The sequence below is a fragment of the Camelus ferus genome, chromosome 9 (genome assembly GCF_009834535.1).
Source record: "Camelus ferus isolate YT-003-E chromosome 9, BCGSAC_Cfer_1.0, whole genome shotgun sequence".
In the NCBI taxonomy this organism is placed as follows: domain Eukaryota; kingdom Metazoa; phylum Chordata; class Mammalia; order Artiodactyla; family Camelidae; genus Camelus; species Camelus ferus.
The window spans coordinates 23595222-23616837 of NC_045704.1; the positions used below are offsets into that span (position 1 = coordinate 23595222).

Below are 21616 nucleotides of genomic sequence, written 5' to 3' on the forward strand. Positions count from 1 at the left end.
GATAGAAACAAGGTAGCGGCTCAAGAGGAAGTGGTTTTCCGTTAGAGTAGCCCTTAGTTTCCGTGTTCTAAAGAATCCTCTATCCCAGGGTCAGCTTCGTGTTCTAAAGAATCCTCTATCCCAGAGATAGAGAAGCCCTTAGTTTTCGTCTTCTGAAGAATCCTAATTGGATAGGACTGTCTCCCCAGTAATATTATCTCTGGTGTCGGGGAGCTCACCCCTGGCGGCGTAAACCTGCTCCACTGAGTGATATCCCCCAGTGGAAAGTCATTCTTGATTCCTCCCTCTGCCACCCACCGCGTACACCCCACCAGCAAGTTCCATAGATGCTATGCATCAAAGGCAATTGGCAGCTGTCTTCGCCCTTACCCCGGCCTCCAGCATCTACCTGGACTGCTGCAGCTGTTTCTCCCTTTTTCTCAGTCTCCACTCCTGTCCTTCCGCTAGGTCCGCTCTCCACAAAGCAGCCAAAGGGATTCTTTTAAAACGCAAATCTGATTATGGCCAGTGCCCCCAACTCACGTGCACAGACTCTCCAGCTTTTCCCATCTTTCTTCTGTTCCGTCAGGCCTTTACCTTTGCCATTCCTTCTGCCTGGAATGCTTCCTTCCAAACCTTCCCATGGCCACTCAGTCACAGCAGGCGTATACATACTCCTGGTCTCATTCTGACTCCTCCTCCTACTAGTGAGCTACTCATTTCCTCTACTATCCTGACACCTACAATTTGTTGACACCTTCCCCTCTCCCCAGTCAGGTGGTCCTACCAATGTCCTCATTGCTCTCTTTCCCAGCCCTAACTTCTAATTCCAGGATCTGTTGTTATAACCACTCCCCAGAGCCTTTGCTCCTGTCTCCCTTTTCCGTATTTGCCTGGTAAAACCCCAAACCTACTTACATCCAGTTCTCCATACATTTAATACGTTAAATGCAGAGAAAGCATTTTGATAAGGGTGCTCCTGAACTCTGTTTCAAATCGGGATCAGAAAGCTTGCTTGACTTGGCTTCCTGTTCTCAGCCTCTCTGACCTGCTGAAATCCTTTTAGATAGGTAGGTGGATGTTGAGAAACAATGAAGGCATAGCTGAAGCATATTTTTCCATTGCGATTATGCTAGTTCAGTCAGCATGTTTATTGAGGTTTTTATTGCATTATTGTGTTCCTACGGTGGGTGTGCCAGATATCCACAATTGATGGATGGCCTATGGCCACGCTGGCTAAAGGGTAGACAAACCTATAAGTCAGTCAGCACAAAGTGCTAAGTCAAGAAGTGCCCAGGGGAGGGCAGCAAAGTCAGCTCAGAGAGTGGACCTGGGCCTTGGGAGGAGTAACGAAAGAGAATTCTGGTGGAGAAAACAGCGTATCCAAAGGCCTGACAAAGAAGGAATCTTTTGTGGCGTGGGAACGGGAAGGCAATTCTGAGTGTCCTACGTGGAGATATGAGTAGGGATGAGGAGGGTCAGCGGGAAATGAATCTGGGGCCATTGGTAGAAACCAACTGATAGCAGCCTTAGCAGCCTTCTGTGTCACCAGAAAACATATATCTGCCAACCAGAGAGTTTTCATGCTGGGTTGAGATAGGATCATCCTGTGTTTTAGAGACAGAGGCAGAAGAACCATAGTTAGGATATGGTTATCATGGTACAGGTGAGAAAAGTTCAGCATACTATCAAAAAGCAAAACAAAACAAAACAAAATTCATGAGGCCTTTTTAGAGGACCTCCTGGATGCCAGCCCCTGGGGATTCAAAGGTGAAGAAAAGCCTTTCTTGTCCTTGAGCATCTGGCAGGGGAGGGGAGTTGGCAGACAGCTGGAGAATGGTGGGATACAGCAGTGACTGCTCTGGAATATCTGCTCTTGGGGTTGGCCATGCATGTGGAACTGGAGTAGGGCATGGGAGGGCTGCAGGAGACATTTGGAAGATCTACTCATCCTTCACTCCTGAAGGAGGTCCAGACCCCTGGCTGACTTCCCCTTGGCTGCGCCTCCCTTTCCCCCTGTACCCTGTGCCTACCCCCGCCTGATTAGTCTTTTTCAGGCCAGTTTCAGTGGGTGCTTCTCACTAGGTCACAAGATGTCCTTAGTTTGGTATTAGAACTCTTAAATGGAAACAGTCGCCATTTGACCCCCGCCCCTTGTTCTAGCCCTTCTATCTCAGATGCCCCTGTATTCCAGCAAACCAGAGTACTTGTTTCCAGAACACTGCCACTAATGTCTTGCTTCATTCCTTTGTTCATGTTGTTCCTTCCTCCTGGAATGCTTTTCCATCACATTTCCCAAATGTGACAGCACTGGCCATCTTTGATGACCTGATCTAAATGCTCTGAGATTTTCTCCAATGGGACATGAGAGGTCCCCTTGCTGGCCCCTAGACCTGAAGGAGCCCTTCCCTCCCTGGGCCACCTTGGCATTTTGTCTTTACTCTCCCTTGGCACTTTCCATAATTCTGTGTTGTATGATAAATATCTGGGTGTTTTCCCTCTCTATCCTTCCTTCTTGAGGGTGAGGACAAGGTCTCTTCACTGCTGCTGTAGCCTTTTGCCTCTAGTAGGTGCAAAGGAATGGTTGGTGCACAGAAAGTGAAGATTGGGCTGGACTCAGAAACTTCTGAGGGCCAAAGCAGGGTTCTCCGACTTTCATTGTGTGTAGAAACTAGTTTTTGTTACTCTGCATCTTTGAGATAAACTACCTAAAATCCTGATTAAGCCCCTACCAGGTGTTGGGCCCTGTGCTAAGTGCCAGAGTTCCAGGGCTGATAAAGACAAGAAGGTAGTTTGCTCTCAGAAATCTGATGAAAAGAATGAAAATAAATATATGTATATATATACATATGACTGAAACATTGTGCTGTACACCAGAAATTGACACATTGTAACTCACTGTACTTCAACTAAAAATAGAGAAAATTTCCATTCTGCAGGGGGGCAGCAAATGAGTGAGTAGGATCATCGAGGGCAGTGCTCTGAGACAAGTAAGGTGCTAGAGTGCTCTGAGGGATGGTCAGGGAAGCGGTTTCCCTACTGTGGGCAGCTGTATGGTGCTCCTTGGGTGGAGAGCTTGCGTGGCCAGATGTGGATTGAGGATGGCAGGGGCAAGAATGGGTCTTCTGGTGGGACTAGATCCCCAGGTGGCCAGTGTCCCCTCCCCAGCCTGGAGAGGGGTGGTGACAGGACCCAGCAATGATGCCATATACCACTGACCTCTGCTGGGTTTCATTTGTGCAGAAACACATCATCCATGGGCCTTCTCCCTGCAGCCAGCATCGCACCGAAGCCAGCTGTGCCCCGCACACCTCCTCCGCGCAGCCCCAACCCCTCTCCAGAGAGACCAAGGTGAGTCTCAGGTGAACAGGCACTGAGGTCACCCCTGTGCTCAACCACCAGGTGCTGGGTCCCGGAATTGTTCAAATGGGTAAGAAAATCACAAGTAGGCTGATTAGAATCATGTCCTTTAAAATGTGTCATGGTTCCACAATGAAGCACTTACTACAGTTTCTCTGTGGGATAATGGTGTGTTCCTTTCAGGTCTATGGAGTTCTCACATTTCATAATTGAATGCACTTTTTCAAAATATAAAGCATTACAACCCAAATGTTTAGGTTGATAGTACATTAAAAGGAATTTGAATTGTGCACATAGTTTTCTTTTTAAACACAAGACTGCCTTTTAGAAGAACTGTTTTCCAGGAAGGAAGGAAGAAATGTGTTCACTTGCCAGGGCCTGGGATTCCCCCATCCTCCAGTGCTCCTGACACACAGAGACCTGACTTTCTTTTATACATGAGACCCCTGCCTCTGTCCTCCAAGATTTTAGAAGCCAGAGAATTTTAGACTATTGTTTATCCATAAAGTACATGGATACATGGCTTAACTATTAACAATGAGAAATAGTTTCATTCAAAGATGGCACCTTCTTTTTAGTGTTCTTTGAAGCTAGAATACTGTATGCTTCCTAATAATAAACACTTCGAAATATTTTTAGTGTTGTTTTTTTCCGTCAGTATCATCTTTTTTTGAGGGGTGGGGAGGACAATTAGGTTTATTTATTTATTTTATTATTATTATTTTTTAAATGGAAGTACTGGGGATTGAACCCAGGACCTCGTGCATGATAAGCACGTGCTCTACCACTGAGCTATCCCGCCTCCCCCAAGTATGATCTTGAAAACAAGAATAGCAATTTACTAGTGATTACTCTGTGCCAAGGACTCTGGTAAGTGCTTAAGAAGCTTTATTTCATTTCATCCTCTCAGTGATCCTGTGAGACAGGTCCCGTTGGCATCTCTGTTTTGAACTCAAGTGTTAGTCATTGGCCCAGAGTCTCACAGCTGGTGGGTAGTGGCATCGCTGCAATGTACCTGTAGGTCTGTCCAGCCCTTCAGCGTTTGTGTGAACAGTTCTTATATTGTGTCACTAGAACTTAAATATTCTATGTAGCAGCAGTGGTGAGAGAGTTTGCTTTACATCCCATTATAAAGCAGAAAACACAAAAACCCACATCATCCCACAGCAAGTGTGCTGTAGACTCATTGGAAAATCTGTAGTCTCCTGTGTTTTACAAAAATATTTTCCTGGATTGCTATCTTTTTTTTTTAACATTTTTTATTGATTTATAATCATTTTACAATGTGTCCTGGATTGCTGTCTTTATAAGCCCCAAATAATCAACATGGCTTTGGCAAATTTGGCGTATTTCTAGGTTATTTTATTCTAAAAACTAACATTCAAATTAATCTCTTATATTATTCTATTTCATATCTAGTGTGAGTGTAAGTATCTCACAGCATCTTGTAATAACCTTTAATGGAAAAAATATGAAAACGAATATATGTATATATACGCAAGAGTGGGACATTGTGCTGTGCACCAGAAATTGACACATTGTAATTGACTCTACCTCAATAAAAATAAATAATATAAATAAATAAACATTATTAAAATATATATTTTTTTTCATAGCTTATGGCTAGTAATTTCTTTGGTTTAACTGATCTCTAGATCTGGATCAAAGATATAAACCCCTTAATGTATTTTTGAAGATATAAACTATTATGACAGTCTATCCCACGGCATGTATTCCAGAAATAAATTCCATTAAAATTTGAGGAAAAAAAAGCAATCTCCCAGCAATTACTTGTGTCCTCCTTCTCATCCTTTGCTACTGTTGTCAGACACTTGAATTCTGTATGTTATAAACCCCACGATATATGGTTATTATTTTTGCTTTCGACAGTCTTTTATCTTTTTCAAAGCAGTTTTATTGAGGTGTAATGGACATATAATAAACTGTACATATTTAAAGTGAATAATTTGGTACATTTTGATATATGTTTATACCCGTGAAGCCATCTCCACAATCAAGATAACATATGTATCTGTCATCCCCTCAAGTTTCCTCATGGCCCTTTGTCATTCCTCTCCCCTGCCCCCCTCTGTCACTTCCCACCTCAGCCCAGCCCACCCTCACCCTCTCCCACACAACCATCGGTCTGCTTTCTATCCCTGTAAATTAGTCTACATTTCTAGACTTTTAAATAAATGGAATTACACAAAATAATTATGCTGGCTTTCTTCACTCAGCATAATTGTTTTGAGGTTCATCCATATTGTTGTGAAAATCAGTAATTCATCCTCACAGTTCCTGAGTAGTGTTCCATTTTATGAACATGCCAGTGTTTGTCTATCCATTCACCTTTGATGGATATTTGGGCTGTTTCTAGTTTTTTGGCTACTAGAAATAAGGCTGCTAGGAACACTTGTGCACAAATCTGTGGACCTGTGCTTTCATTTCTTGTGGGTAAATATCTAGGCGTGGAATAGTGGGTCATAACAGGGATATATTTAACCTATTAAGAAGCTACCGAACTGTTTTCCAGAGTTGTAATTCCATTTATGTTCCCACCTGCAGTGTACAAGTTCCAGTTTCTTCACATCCTCACCAACACTTGGTTTGGTCAGTCTGTGTGTGTGTGTGTGTGTGTGTGTGTGTGTGCACGCCCACATGCGTGTGTGCATGCGTGCACATGTGCAGTTTTATAACTTTATTTGACAGTTAGCCCTTAATTCTCATTCACATTGACTGTCCATAGGTTTTTGAAAGTGGTGACAGGTGTATAAGTAACAATGTATAGAGCTTGTCTGGTGAATTTTCATCCTCACTACACTTTCAGGACAACCTTATACTGATAAAGTGTGGGACGTTCCTTATTCCTTTGGCCCAGACAGCTGTGTTGAGCCTGGAGTCCATGTGCACATCTGTAGGTCATCTCAATCTCCTGGCATATTTCTGGATCTCTTCCAGCACCCAGGGGGCACCTTTCTCGAAGCTCACTCCCTAGATTCTTGGGGTCCTCTCTGGTCACCACCTCAGTGATGGCAGAATGGCCCCTTCTCATTACTCTTCTTTCTGGGAGCCATTCTGCTGGGCCCAGGTTGAAAAGGGATTGGCTTGGCCAGTCTTTTAAATTTCGGACGTTCTAATAGGCATGTAGTGGTATCTTTATGGTTTTATTTTGCACTTCTCTAGTAACTGACTAATGGTGTTGAACATCTTTTCATTTGCTTGTTTGCCACTGTATATCTTTTTTTGGTAAAATAATCTGTCCAGATCTTTGGCCCACTTTAAAAAATTGGGTTGTGTTCCCAGGTTACCGTATTCAGAGAGTTCTTTCTATATTCTAGATACAAGTTCTTTATCAAATATGTGATTTGCAAATATTTTTTCCCCATCTGTGGCTTTTCATTTTCTTAATGATATCTTTTAGCAGAAAATCGTAATTTTTATGAAGTTCAACTTGTCAACTTTTTTTTTTTACCTGATCATGATTTCAGTATCATACCTAGGAAATCTTTGCCTCATCCAAGGTCATAAAGCATTTTCTCCTGTATTTGCTTCTAGAAGGTTGATAGTTGTAGCCTTTACATGTAGGTCTATGATGCATTTTGAGTTAATTTTGTGTAGGATGTGGGAAGTATGGATTGAAGTTCATTTTTTTTTTCTTATGGGTCTCCAATTGTTCCAGCACCATTTGATGACAGTTATCTATTCCCATGTAACTAATTACACCAAAACTTAGTGGCTTAAAACATAAAACAGTAGCATTTTTTATCTCATATCTTACTATGCTCTTTTTTTTTAGTTATTTTTTTCCTATTTCATTTTGGTTATTTTCTATTGTTTTGCCTTCAGTTTCACTAACCTTTTCTTCTGCCATGTGTAACCTACTGTTAATCCCATTCATTATAATTTTTATCTCCCCAGATTCAAGTCTTCTTTATAATCTTCCATGTTTCCACCTAACTTTTTGAATGTATGGAACACAATTATAATAACTGTCTTAATGTCCTTTTCTGCTCATTCCAGCATGTGTTCAGTTCTGAATGGGTTTTAATTGATTATTCTCTTCATTATGGGCCATGTTTTTCTGTCTCTTTGCATGCCTGGTTATCTTTGATGGCATACGAGACACTGTTGTTAGTTTTACCTTGTCAAGGGCCAGACATTTTCGTATTCCTCTAAGTCTTCGTGAATTTTGTTCTGGGATGCAGTTAAAATGACTGGGAACCAATTTGACCTTTTGGATCTTGCTTTTATGATTTGTGAGGCGGAGTCTGGAGCAGTGTTCAATCTAGGGCGGTTTATTCTCCACTGCTTTCGGAGAACTGTACCCAGTGTCCCGTGAATTATAATGTTTTCCCATCGTCTGGTGGGAACTGGCACGGTCCCCAGCCATGTGTAAGCACCTGGCACTGTTCCTTCAGTCCCCAGTGTTGGGTAGTGTCCTCGGTGCACTGAGGGGCCTTCTGCTGATTTCTGGAGTTCTCTCTGTTCAGCTCTCTTTTCTGGTACCCTGTCCTACAAATTCACTCTGCCTTGGTGGTCCCGGACTCTCCGCTCCATCTCTACAACTCAGGGAGTCTGCCCAGCTCCACCTCATTTCCTCCTCCCTGTGCTGTGACCTGGAAATTCTCTCTGGCAGTAAGCGGGGACAACGGTAGGTCTGTTGTTTGTTTTGCCTTTTCAGGCGGGAGGGTAAACCCATTACTCTGTCTTTTCCTATATCATAATTTTGAATAATTTGCAAGATTTTAAACTGCCTTTTCCCTTCTCTCTTTTTTTCCATTCTGATCTTTTATTTTAATAGGAAAACTACTTGAATATAGACTGTCTGGATTACAGACCTGGTTTCATCCCCTATTCGCTAGGAAATCTTAGACAAGTCATTTCATTTCTTTGAAAAATGGAGATGACAATAATATCTATTCAGACCGTTGATATGAGGATGAAGTGAGATTATCAGGTGGCGCATAACAGGCCCGTAGTCAGGAGGTGCGCCCCGGACACTGTAGAACTGAAGGTAAACCTTGATGGTTCGTGTGTCCTGGTGTTCAGCCTTCAGCGGGACGGGTTATGTCTCACCGGCTCACTGGGTTGTTTTCGTCCGTAGATCCGCTCTTGCCGCAGCCATTCTAGCAACAACGTTGACTGGTCGGACCGTTGCCATTCCCCAACCTCGCCGGAGGTTCCACTCTGAGAGTGACATGACCTGCATTGAAAAGGACAGTTTCATCGAGCCCTATGCCACCATCTCGGAGCTGAGGCATCAGTAAGGACTGTGTCACAGGCTCAGCTTGCTCGCAGGGCCGGGGAGGAGTAGCTCCGTGTATGCGTGTGCATGTGCATGTGCATGTGGTTGTGATCAGAGCTTTCCTCACCAGTGTCAAAGGGGCACTGCCCCGGGACATTAAGCACTCTTAAGTTGTATCCGAATTTTCTCTGGTGTGGATCTTGTTAAATTAGAGCCTGTGAATTCAATGCTGCTCGTAGCCACAATCTGGATGACGAGGGTTGTCATTCACAGCTTCTCGCCTGTCTCCTCTCTGAGAAGGTAATTTCCTTGTCACCTATACTGTACCCTTCCTTCTTATTTAACGTCATTTTCTCTGTCGCTTGAGCTGGATTAGAGCTGACATGGGGCCAGGGGTCAGGAAGGTTTCCTCTTGAGGAAGAGGGCACTGGGGGAGAGCTGAGGGATGCACAGGAACCAACTGGCAATGGCTTGAGGGTTGACGGGTGGTCAGGGTGGAGCTGGGATGAGCTTTCTAGACAGAGAAGAGGGGGCATGACACACATGAGCAACTGAAGGAAGATGTCTGTGGCCAGGAGGAGTCAGGTGAGGTGGGGAGTCATTCAAGATGGGGCTGGAGGAGTGGGCGGGGGCTGGGCTGGGGATGTCTTTGGTGTCAGGTTTAGAAGTTTGGTGTCTCCCCTGGGAGCAGCGGGAAGTCACTGAGGACTCTAAGGGCTTGTGGGGTGGCGGTGGGGGATACATGACCAGATTTGCCTTTTATCTGCCATGTTTATTCAATTTTGCTTTTAGGGTTTTTTCCTTTAACACACCAAATGTTCTATATGTTTTATGTAGTAAGATCTGTCAGTCTTTTCTTCGTAGTTTCTGACATTATTGTCAAATTTAGAAAGATTCCCCTATTACAGCATCATACAAATGCTCGCCTATTTCCTCCTAGGATGTGTTTGCATTTGGGGTTTTTTATATTTTAATCTCAGCTCCATTTTGAGATGTTTGAACGTAGCCTGTTTTCCTGCTGGTAAGAATTCGTACTTTGGCTGAATAAGAACTGATGATGAAGAAATGATTCTGAAATTCACTGGAGAGAATAAGCAGATAAGACCATAAGAGGATATTTGGAAAGGAAGGATACTGACCTACGGGGAGGGCAGCCTTAGCCCCATCATATTTTAAAACATATAGTTGAAGTAGTTAAAATAGAGGCGCGCTGGGTCGGTGATGGGGAGGTGCACGTGAGTGCCCTGCGTTTGCAGGTATGTTGAATCTTTAATAAGAGAAGAGCACAGATCCAAAGGGAAAGGAAAGGATTCAACAGTCTATTGATTAGCAGTAATAGAAAAAAATCAGCTTTGAGCCTTGTCTAATTCATGTGGCCAAACAAATTCCTTTTGAATGAATGGATTAATTTGTATATACGTATAAAGAAGACCGTGAAACCCTATATCCAGGTTCATCAGCCTCTCAGGGAAATGCCTGCTATTTACTAAGCTAAGAATTTGAAAAGTGAAAAAAAAAATTTTTTAATCATCTGTATGTTAAAAAAATTTACATAGCCAAAATTCACAATACAATCAATGAATTAATAAAATCATCTTTTTTTAATGTTCATTTAACAATACTACAGAGGAGAGATGTGGATTCAAAAAAACACAGTGGGGGAGGGGATAGCTCAGTGGTAGAGCGCATGCTTAGGATGCACGAGGTCCTGGGTTCAGTCTCCAGTACCTCCATTTAAAAATAAATAAATGAATAAACCTAACTACCTCCCCCCGTTAAAAAAAAAAAACACTAAAAATAAGTAAAACAAAAATAAACAAATAAAAATAAAATAAACAAAATTACCTCTCCCTACAAAAAAGTAAAATAAAATTTAAAAAAACACAAAGTCATACACAGAAACAAAATATAAGAAAAATACCAAAAGAAAAAAAAGAAAAAAAGGACACTCTAGGCATTTCAGAAGGGAGGACAGTGGAAAACTATTTAACAACATTTATAAAAGAGCAAATCTATAAATGAGCGTAATACCAGTAGGACTCACACAGTAACTTTCAATTGGTTTGTCAGTGTGTCTCTTAATTCATCTTTTGAGCCTGACCTTGACTCTATATACAACTTTCTGTGTTTTGGGATCTGAACAGAGACAGGGAATTTTCTGTAGAAATTCCTTTGGGTTATATCACTATGGCCTTTTGAACATCCGTTTTATCCTTTTTGGAATTCAAAATAAAATCAGTAGAATAGGAAAAATATGTACAGTAAATAGAAAGTCAGGGTTTTCATTTTAGTAGGTAGAAAAGTTCATTTTAAATCAGAATGGACGTACTAGAAGCAGAGTAGCTAAGTGGACCAAACATGAGCAGACACTTCACATTAGAGGAACCAGGGCTCACACAAAGATACAGAAAAATATCCAGTCTCAGTAAGAAATGCACATTTTTGCAGTGAGGTTTGCATTCTCTTGGCAAGTTTTAGAAAATTATTACCAATGCAGTCACAGGTTGGGGAAATGATTTTGTGCGGATGCACGTGGACCCACAAAATGTTCCTACCGTCTGACTCAGCAGTGCACCTTATGGTTGGTTGTTTTATGGGACTAATCCTAAATGCAGAAGAGATTGTACACTGATGTTTATTACAGGGTTATTCATGACAGTGAAAATCGGGGGCGGGGGGGGGGATCTAAGTAAGGGGAACGGCTGACTAAACTGATGTGTCTATCTTGAGTCTTTTACCATTTTGAACCTTAGAAACTTGTTACCAAGGAGGCAGATCATACATGTAGTCAGTGATAATAGCTGTAAAAACCTAGGTGAAAAGCTAGAAGGAAATGCTAAGAGTGTACAAGGGGATGGCATAGTGGGTGATTTCATCCTTTAGCGTCTATGTATTTTGTAACCTGGTTATAGTACTTCGCGGCGGGGCTTGGAGGCAGCGCACTGCATCCCTGTGTGAATACCAGTGTGAAGTGTTAAGGCGCTTGTTTGCTTTGCCCTTGACTGTTCCAATACAGATCACATTGGCAGAATAAGGTGGGAAGGAGATCTTCTTTGCCGTCCTTTGAAATGCTGGGCTACGAGGATGAAGAGGACACTGACACGCACCTGTCATCCAGCCCCAGGGAGTCGGGGGACGCCAGCGCTCGCAAGGAGGAGGGAAGCCTCAGCGAGGCTCTGTACGCCGTGCCGCACAGAAATCAGGTGCCTGTCACGTGCCAGGATTTCTCCTGCACCTTGACATTAACTTATAGTGGATTGCATCAAGTGCGTTAGTAAGGGTTTTCGTTTTTCTCCTCTGCCTTTAATGGCTTTCATTTGGGGGCTTATTATTTTTTTTAACACATCAAGTCTCACTTTCTATCTTAGGCTAAAATTTAAAATTCTCTCCCTTATCTTTCAAGACACATCCTTTAAAGACCAACATCTTCACGTTCTTAACAGTAGATTTCCACCCAGTGCTAGTCATCCTGCTCTCTCCTTTGACCCACAAAGCTAATTTTCCTACCGCTTTCTAGTATCAATGTACACATCACAGCGTTTCTTCAAGTTCATTCCTGACAAGGGGAGTGTCAACATTGGTCTCTCCATAGTAGCTGACGTTCTTTGAGAGCTTACCACACATGAGTCTCTGTTTCAAGCTCTGACACTCATTTACCTCCCACTGTCTCGGTGAGGTAGGTTCCATTTATGGCCCTGTCACATGTGGGGGAACCGAGGTACAGAGAGACTGAAGGAGCCTGTTTCTCCACCATTGCCAGCTGCCCTGGTTTAAACTCTTTGGTCCCAGGGTTTTGGAAACTGGGTAGCGCCATTTCTTTAATGGCAGAAGACAGCACCACAGTTTCTTTTTCCTTTCTCTCCTTTTCATCACCACTGTCACATGTTATTCATAGTGACCATGCTTACAGACTTGCAACATCAAACTATTTTCACGTTGGTTATCCTCCACTATATTGAATCACATTTTAAGTGGCCTTAGGGAACTTATTTTGAGGAATCCTTATGTGACTATTTCAGGAACTAACCATTACTTGTAAGTATTGAAGTATAGTTGATTTACAATATTGTGTTAGTTTTAGGTGTACAGCAGAGTGATTCGGTTATACATATACATGTATATATCTGTCTTTTTTTTTCAATTCTTTTCCATTATAGTCTATTATAAGATATTGAACATAGTTCCCTGTGCTATACAGTAAATCCTTGTTGTTTATCTGTTTTGTATATGGTATGTGCATCTGGTAATCCCTTACTCCCAGTTTATCCCTCCCGCCTTCCCCTTTGGTAACTATAAGTTTGTTTTCTATGTCTATGAGTCTGTTTCTATTTTGTAGTTCGTTTGTACTATTTGTTCTAAGTTCATTTGTATTATTTTTTAGATTCCACATATAAGTGATACCCTGTAATATTTGTCTTTCTCTGTCTGACTTACTTCACTTAATGTTGTCATCTCCAGGTCCATCCATGTTGCTACAAAAGGCATCATTTCATTCTTTTTTATGGCTGAGTAATACTCCACATCCTCTTTATCCATTTGTCTGTTGGTGGACACGTAGGTTGCTTCCACGACTTGGCTGTTGTGAATAGTTCTGATGTTTAAGATGCAGAGTTAGGCTTCTCTACAGCAAGGAGCACGGGGCAGACAGCTGCCAAGAGCCCCGAGGAGGTTCTGTTGCGGGGCTCTGAAAGGCCTGCATGAGCTCCCCCTGCCCCTCAGTGCGCACACTTCCTGGCTGGTATTGTAGACTGAGGTTACAGGTAGAGTTGTATCACTCAACTGTTTCGGAAGTGAAGCTTGCTACCACATTTCCCTTAGAGGAGAGAGATTATAGTGACCTATGTAACCTCCTCCTTTGTCATTAACAGGACAAATAGTTTATTTTTTTAGGCAAGTTTGTCGTGGTGGCTCTAGAACCCATGTGCAGTATGGAAATTTTTTTTAATTATAAAATTTGAAAAGTGGAGCGAGGCAACTAACCATGTCAGGGCTTGGAGAGGACGTGAAGGAGCTCTCTAATGCGGTGGGAGTGGGAGTCGGTGCTACCATGACGGAGAACTGTTTGGCACTATCCGTGAAAGCTGGACATATGCGTCTTCTGTAACCCCCAAAAACTGAGAAGTAGAAAATAACACATTAGTGTTCTCATTCTCCAGAATGAGCAAGTATTGACAGCTTGCTTATTTGTTTATTTATTTACTTACTTACTTATTTTGGCTTCAGATTTTTTAACAGAAGAAGTAAAATTACATTTAGGGTTGAAATCTTCGTCTTCCATCTTCTCCATCCCTGGAAAGCCATCTTCTCTTGGGTTTGGGATGTGTCTGTTTTGACCCTTTTATTACAGATAAGTGTCAGTAAACAAATATATTACTGTATATATATTTTTAATTGTACAGAAACCACCATATTGAACCAGTCTTTCCACCTCTTGGCTTTTTCACTAGGCACTGCAATTTTGAGATGGATACATGTTAATTTATTTATTCATCCACTTATGAACATTTAGGTTATTTCCTTGCACGTTTGGTAAGTGTGCCTCATATGTGCCGGATCACGCTAGGTATTGCCAAGTTGTCCTCCAAAGCAACGGTTCCCGTTTGCCTTCCCACCAGCGCTATGCATGTGCCAGTCTCCACCTTTCTGTACATCCCAGCCCACAGGGAAGCCTTTCCCTATGCGGCCCAGGAGCCAGGGGTGGAGCGTTAGTAGTAACTGATTGCAGTTGAAAGGTCTCATCATCACCGGAACCTTATCCTGGCCAGCTGCAGATAGCATGAATGAAATAGCCCTAAAAAGCTGGAGAGGAATTTTCATTTCCCACAGCCTCGCGATTAGGTTTTTTATATTTTGGGTGGAGTGGAGGGTAGACAGTAAGGGGAAGAACACACAGTGCCCTTTTCTGAGCATTTAATGTATGCTAGGCAGCTCATGCATACCGTCTCATATACTTCACACCCTTGAGGGTAAGTGCGTGAAGACAGGATAAATGATTTGCCCAAGGTCACCCAACCAACAACCCACCCATTGGCAGAGGCAGGATTCTGACCAGTATAAGCAATTTTCCCTGTTTAGAATTAAACTCTGTTTTAATCCTTGTGCTTGTCAAGAATATTGCTTAGACATAAAGCTTTTTTTTTTTTAACTGACCCAGTATTCTTAAAGTTATCATATGATATACCTTCGGAAAGAATGGGTGTGTGGAACATGTAAAACTTTTATTTAACCACTAGATGGCACTAGTTCTGAAGGAGATACTGCCAATGGGGTACATTTCAATTTAAAAAAAGTAAATTTGCCTTCCTTGTCTTTTACTATAGATGTTCTATAATCTGAGATAAATTATCATTTTATTCCTTTTTTCAGAATTAGTAAGATAAGGGAACAGACCAACCCAAATCAGGCAATTTGGGTATAAGTCTATTTCATGGCTCTTTCTGTGTTTCAGGGTAGTTTGGGCAAACATCTTCATGTGAAGTGTGCACCCACTCAGAAATGGGCTAACAAATGGAAAGCAAGTCTTGTTTTTAGCAGTCTTCCTGTTGGTACCACCCAAAAGTAAGGCTGGAGGGGCAGTGAATTTGTGGTCGGTTCGCGCGATACCAGGTCTGGTGGGCAGAGCGATGCCAGGGGCATTCAGAGACCTGAGTTCAAGTCCCAGCTGCTCTGCTGCCCAGCTGTATGACTTGGGAAGTCAGATAACCTCTCTGTGCCTCAGCTTCTTTGTCCTGTAAAGGACTGTGTTAGGGAGGAAGCTGTCTTTGGGTAGGTAAATGAGTCAGCGTTATTTGTTGAGTGTCTGGTGCATGCCAGGCATTGTGCTCGGGGCTGGAGAATCAGTATAAGACAGACATAGTCACACAATTAATAGTTAATCAATCACAATTATGACCCATGTCACAAAGGAAGGGCACAGGGTGGTGGGAGACCATGTAGCCTTTTCTGAGACGCCTGCTGAGGGCGACAGCAATGGGGTGAGAAGGGGTCACAGCCTGCTTTCTTCTCCCCTTTGAGGTCACTTGATTTTTCTGCCCGATGCCTTTGTAGGTTCATTCTTTCTCTTTTGAAGTTCAGTAATTTCACTAGGATTAATCGTGATGTTTATTATTTCCTGTTTTTTTCCCCTGAAATTTGATTTATATAATTTAATTCTGCAGACATAGATTTTTATCTCCCTTTCTTACTTTCAGGCAATATTTCCTCCCCTATTTTATTTTATCTTGGACTAAATTTATCATCTAGTTGTTCCATTCTCCTTTGGGAACACTAGTTATGCACCTGTTAACTGTGCTTTATTTGTCTTCATGTCTGTTATGTTTTCTATAGTTCCTTGTCCCTCCTCTTTCTTTTCAGTGCCACTTTATGTGATTTCTTCTGTGTACCCACCTCATCTCTCTCTCCGCACTTTGTCACTATGTTTTATCACTTTTGTTAGAGCTTTTGCCTCTGTGTTGATTTAATTTTTCCTTTTTTTTTAGTTCTGCCAGTTTACTTCTCACACCCTTTTGTTGCCTTGTCACTTTTCTTGATCTCCTGGATCTCTTCTTTGGGTTCCTTAGGTCACTCTGTGCTGTCTTTAGCTTCCTGGAGAGTATAGAGCTGGATTCTGTAAAGGTGGGCTCTCCCAGGCATCTCCCTTTAGCTTCTCCGCCTTCCCTTCTCTGTGGATGTGACTTATGTCTCCTGGCACTGTCATGCCCTTGCTCTCGGCGCACCCATCAGAGGATCACTGTGGACCTTTGTAACCGTGACACGCTGGGATTTTCGGAGCACCTGCCTACCTGAAGCCTGAGGAGGTTTGGCAGCTTTTGGCATTCTCCCTCTGTTTCAGATTTCATAGATTTGGTTTAATAGATTTTGCTTTCTGGCCACTGACTAGGGTTGCTTGCTTGCTTGCTTTTCATTCTTTTGATTGATTTCAATAGGTTTTACAGAAGAGAGTGTAGTCTAAATGTCTTGCTACCATTTTCAAATAGAAATCACTGGTAGGATGTTACTGAAACTCCTCCTGCCACACACACACACACACACACACACACACACACACTCTTGCTATCGTCACATTTGTGGATTTGCAGAGCACCTTGTCATCAGATACCATATTCATTCATTTGGTCATTTATTCACCCAACCAACTGCCAACAAACAGATATTTGAGTGTTCGCCATGTACTTGGATGGAGATCCAGGGAGGAGTCATTCATGTGGGTAAACCAGTTATTTCTAGAAACTTCTGGAGACCAAGGAGTAGTGGAGAATCTTCTGCTCTGCTTTTGAGGATTAGGGATGTTCCCTGTTTCTCCCCACAGCTTTAAAATTTTAATTTCTTTACAATTTCTTTCTGTTACACAGGTATACATGAATATATATATATATATGTCTTATAAAAACTTTTGATTTTTTATATGATATTTGCATATAAAGCCAAAGCCCGCCCTGAAACCCTGACATTCCAGTCCTCCCCTTCCGTCCGGGAGAAGCCGCTGTGGTCACTTTGATGTCTGTATCACTTTCTTGGCTACAGATAATCAAATAGACAAAACATAAAGCTTCAACAATAGACATTTAACTCCCTTACATAGCAAAATCAAGAGGCAGGAGATTCCAAAATTGTTTCGGCTGCCTGTCAAGGGCTGGCGCCTGAGATTCCCTTGGCCTCCTCCTCCTGGTCACCAGATGCAGCTGGTTCTTCCTGCAGAAAGAAGTGGGGTGAGGTCCTTCTAGTCGGGCTGCTCTGTGTTCATTACAGAGAACATTTTTTCCTAGAAGTTTCCCAGCATCAGGCTCACTGGTCACATGCCCATCCCTTACCGATTACTGGCTGAGGGGAAGAGGATTACGATGGGCTGAGCCCACCTGCACCAAACAAAATCAGGACGCTCTCAGCCAGGTCGAAAGGGGGCCAGTGACAGCTGCATGGGCGGTGTCGCAGTGCCGCCGTGGCGCGACTCCTGCCGTCTCCCTGTCTGCATTTGCAGGTATGCATGTAGAAATGTCCATGGTCAGTGTCTGGTGAGCGTGTCAGTTATTGACTCTGCTCTACCAATGCAAACCCCTCTGCATGAATTCGACCCTCACTGGTGGCGGTAAGAGGCCCGGATAGTAAGTAAGGCACCAACTCTCACTCCCGCCAGTTTGCAGAAGCCACCCAGAGTGAGCCCTGCCATCTTCCCGCGGTGGGGTCTCCATGTGGCAGCGGGGAAGCATGGATTTACAACGCCTATTTTATTGACCATGATTTACCACATCAGGGCAAGTCCAGCATGTTGTTGGACTTATAAAGGTCCCAGTGCAGGCCCGTGCAGGCCCTCTGCCTTGTAAATTAAAACTGCCCCTTCCAGAGTTGGCCCTTGGTTCACTGCACATTCTGGCCACACTCTTTCTTGCCTGGACTTCACCCTGAGGTGGAGCTAACTGGACACTTCCATTGCTCGACCTCTAGTGACCGTATAATGCCTTTTGGGTGGGGTTCTTAAGTTAGCATCATTGAGAGGGATAGAGCATAGCTCAGTGGTAGAGTGCACGCTTAGCATGCACGCGGTCCTGGGTTCAATCCCCAGTACTTCATTTAAAAAAAAATTTTTTTTAATGTATGAATCAACTGTGTCCACTAGAAATCTAATAAAGCGATGTCTTTTTTTAAAAAAAGCCTTTAAAAATGGAGGAAAATTCCCCTCCTTCTAAGTTGGCATCATTGATCTGAGGAGAGGCATCTGGGGAGGTGACAGTGCCGTTGGGGGCTGGATCCTGTGCGTCACGAGAGTTAATCACTGCCGGATCTTACAGTCATCCTGCCCCACAGTCACAAGAGTCTAGACACTGCAGCTTCCTTGCTAAGTTGTCAGGTTTTCCAACGTCTTGCTGTTACCTCCAAGTAATAGAAGATACCACAGATCAGTTCTGCGTGTTTTTGAACTTTACACGCATGAAATCATAGGACATGTATTATGTTGCATCTGACTATGTTTTCAGGTGTGTACACATAATAAAATTATATCTTCCTGGTAAATCGAACAGTTTGTCACTAAAAATGTGTTTTGCCTTCATGTCTGTTCCACCTGACATTCTCCGTCTTTCTTTTGTTTGATATTTACATGGCCTATTTTTTTTCCATCCTTTAATTTTAACCTTTCTGTATCCTTATATTTAGCTGTGTCTTGTAAACAGCATCTGGTTTTTTAAGTTTACTGTGATACAGTTCACATACCATACTATTCATCCGTTTAAAGTATACAGTTCAGTGCAGCATATAGTTTTTGTTAACCAAGTGTGACAAAACTTTCCTTTGTCTTTTTACTGGACTGTTTAGTCCTTTTATATGTAATGTGATATGGTTATACTTGAGTTTAAATTTGCCATCTTATTGTGTATGTCCCATCTGTCCCATTATTCTAGGTCTTTTTTCCTCTTCTGTCCTTTTGAATTGATGATTTTTTTTAGTTCTATTTCTTTCCCTCTCCTAGTTTGCAAATTATACTGGTTTGTTTCTTTCTACTGATTACCCTATAAATTCTAGCATGTACATTTTACCCTGTAAAATCTGAGTTAGTGTCCTACCCACAGGGAGGATGGAGGGGCTTAGGCCAGGACTGCAGACACTGAGGGGAAGGCCAGTGGTGGCATCCATGGTGGCACTGCTGGGACTGGGTTGGCCTCCTCTTCCTCCCCTTCCTTCAGTACCCAGACAATTTTTGTTTTGGTTACCAAGATGATTTTCACAATCAGAAGTATTTGGTAGTTTAAAAAATGTTTTAAACTAAAACTTTTAAATTGGAGTGTTGTTAGTGTATTGTCACAGAATTCTTCAAGCTTATTTATCAATGTATTAAATATATACAAAAGGCACATAAGCCATAAATGAATTTTTACAAAGTAGCCCCCACTCAGGTTAAAAGAAAAAGAACATTACTAGGAGCCCAGAAGTGCCCCTTTGTGACTGAGAAGAGGTTACTAGTCCCCCTACAGTTAACCACCACCTTGACTCCCAAGAGTAGATTAGATCTTAGAAAACAGGCTTTAGATTAGCTTTGCTTGTTCTGAACATTCTGTGAGTTTGATCATCCAGTACGTGCTCTTTGGAGTTTTTGCGAGTCTTCCGTTACTGTGTGTAGCGCTTGTTGGTTCATTCTTACTGCTGTATGATATCTCATTGTACAGCTGTGACAACTGCTTATTCATTTTACTGATGATGACTGTTTGGTGGTTTCCAGTTTGGGGCTTTTAGTGATAGTGCTGCTGTGAACATTCACGTCTCTATATATGTATATTTCTGGTGGGTATATACCACTCATATATACCAATGCGTGGTAAATGTATAATCTAGGGGATTCACTGCTCTTCTCCTTGGGCAGCCACTGTCCTCACCTCCCAGAACCCTGCCAGCGGAGTAGTCTCCTGTTCACCAGGGCTGGTCCAGGTCCTGGCCCAGGGGTCTGTGAGGGACAGCTCTGCAGCCCTGCCACCATTCATGCTACCTCTGTAGGAGATGTTCACAGACAGTGGAGGGGAGGGTCCCCCACCATCAGGAAGCATTTTCAGTGGACTCAGCGCCAGCGAACGTGATGAACCTCAATCCCAAACAGTTGCCTGGACAAGGGTTCTCACAGGGCGGGTTGGCAGCTCTTGTCCCATGTAGAGATGCATGCCACAGCATCAGTACCAGGGCAGGGTGGTGCTGGGTGCTATGCAGGGAGGAGGGAGCAGTGGAGAAGGCATGGAATAAGACATTGGAGTGGGTTGGGAGGAAATTTGATACACAGAGCACTCATCACGGGTTTCTTTCTTTGTCTTTTGTAACAATAAGGTTCCCTTGTCACGTGGGGTGGACAGTGAAGATGAGGAAAATATTTCTGAACAAGATGGGTTTCCAGGCTCACCTCTTACCCCAGAGTGTACACAGGTAAAAGGTAAAAAAAAATTTTTTTTAATATAAAAGCATTTTGTGGCAGTAAATATTGATTACTTTGCAGGAACATCTAGCCATTGCATCTCCATACTGTGGTTCTGTGGTTCCATGATTATAGGAGGAACATCCCAAGTTTTGTTTTCACTGGGAGAAGTTACTCCACAGTTGATTGCCTGTGTGTTAGGGTGTCTTTAAAGTACAAAGTGCTCACGTAGGAGTCCACCTGGTCAGTTCTGTCAGTCACAAGAGGACACCTGGGGTGGAGGTCACAGCTGAAGCTCTGAAGCTTTCCACGCGCCTTCCTCTCTGCGTCCTGGTGTCCAGTGCTATGCGGGGCCAGTGCACAGTGGTCTCCACGGAATAGCCTGGCCAAGTGAGCTTGTCTGTCCTGGTCACCATGCTGTCTCCATCGCCTGGAGCAGGGCCTGGCCCACAGCGGGCTGTCACCACAGGTGTTTTAGATGAATGAGTGCGTGGACATGTTTAGAATACAACTTTATAACTGCACACTTTTGTGTGTTTCATTTGGCACAGTGAGAGAATTCAGCACATCATCACAAAGGTTGTTTTCAGTTTCCTAAGAAGTGGCTTATGTTTGAGAAGTGCAAAGGAGAGCCTGGCTTACAGTGGGCACCAGTAACTGCTTCGTCAGGACCCCTGAGAGTTGCTTGGGCTCCAGGAGGCTCCCATATAAGTCATTTCACAAGGGGACTGATGGGAAAACTGGATGCCAGTCTGCTAGTAACACCTGTGCCAGAAAATGCCAGTTGGTTAGGAGGTATATTTTACCCCTGGGGCAAAATCCATGTGAATATTAAATTCAGGTAAAAGGTATATCTCTTTTTGAATTACAGAACTAATACTTTCTCACTGTAAAAAACAAACAAACAAACAAAAAAACCCTGAAATGCAGACATGTATAAAGTTAAACACACACAATTGCACTCCCATAGATAATTAATTTTAACAACTTAGAATGTGTATGTAAAATCCAGGTTATTTTGTTACGTGCCCTTTTTTAAAAGTCTCATGGCATATTCTGAATATCTCCCTGTGTTCACACACGTGTGTCCATTTTCTAATGTCTGTGCTGTCTGTGGCCCTGATGCATTGACTATCAGTCTGAGT

The 21616-nt window shown here is 42.8% G+C and overlaps 1 protein-coding gene, 1 non-coding gene and 1 pseudogene across 2 annotated transcripts in view; 1 reads left to right on the forward strand and 2 right to left on the reverse strand.

Annotated features, from left to right (window-relative positions):
• CEP89 (centrosomal protein 89) overlaps nucleotides 1-21616 on the forward strand; it is a 67349-nt gene that overhangs the window by 238 nt on the left and 45495 nt on the right. Inside the window, 5 exon segments of the mRNA XM_032486201.1 lie at nucleotides 3223-3237; nucleotides 3239-3330; nucleotides 8444-8602; nucleotides 11601-11787; nucleotides 20387-20489. Of these exon segments, the coding sequence (XP_032342092.1) occupies nucleotides 3223-3237; nucleotides 3239-3330; nucleotides 8444-8602; nucleotides 11601-11787; nucleotides 20387-20489 (556 nt within the window).
• TRNAD-AUC lies at nucleotides 4070-4141 on the reverse strand. Its single transcript has one exon. It is a non-coding gene; the product is annotated as a tRNA-Asp (tRNA).
• On the reverse strand, nucleotides 6056-6434 carry LOC106729676 (annotated as a pseudogene).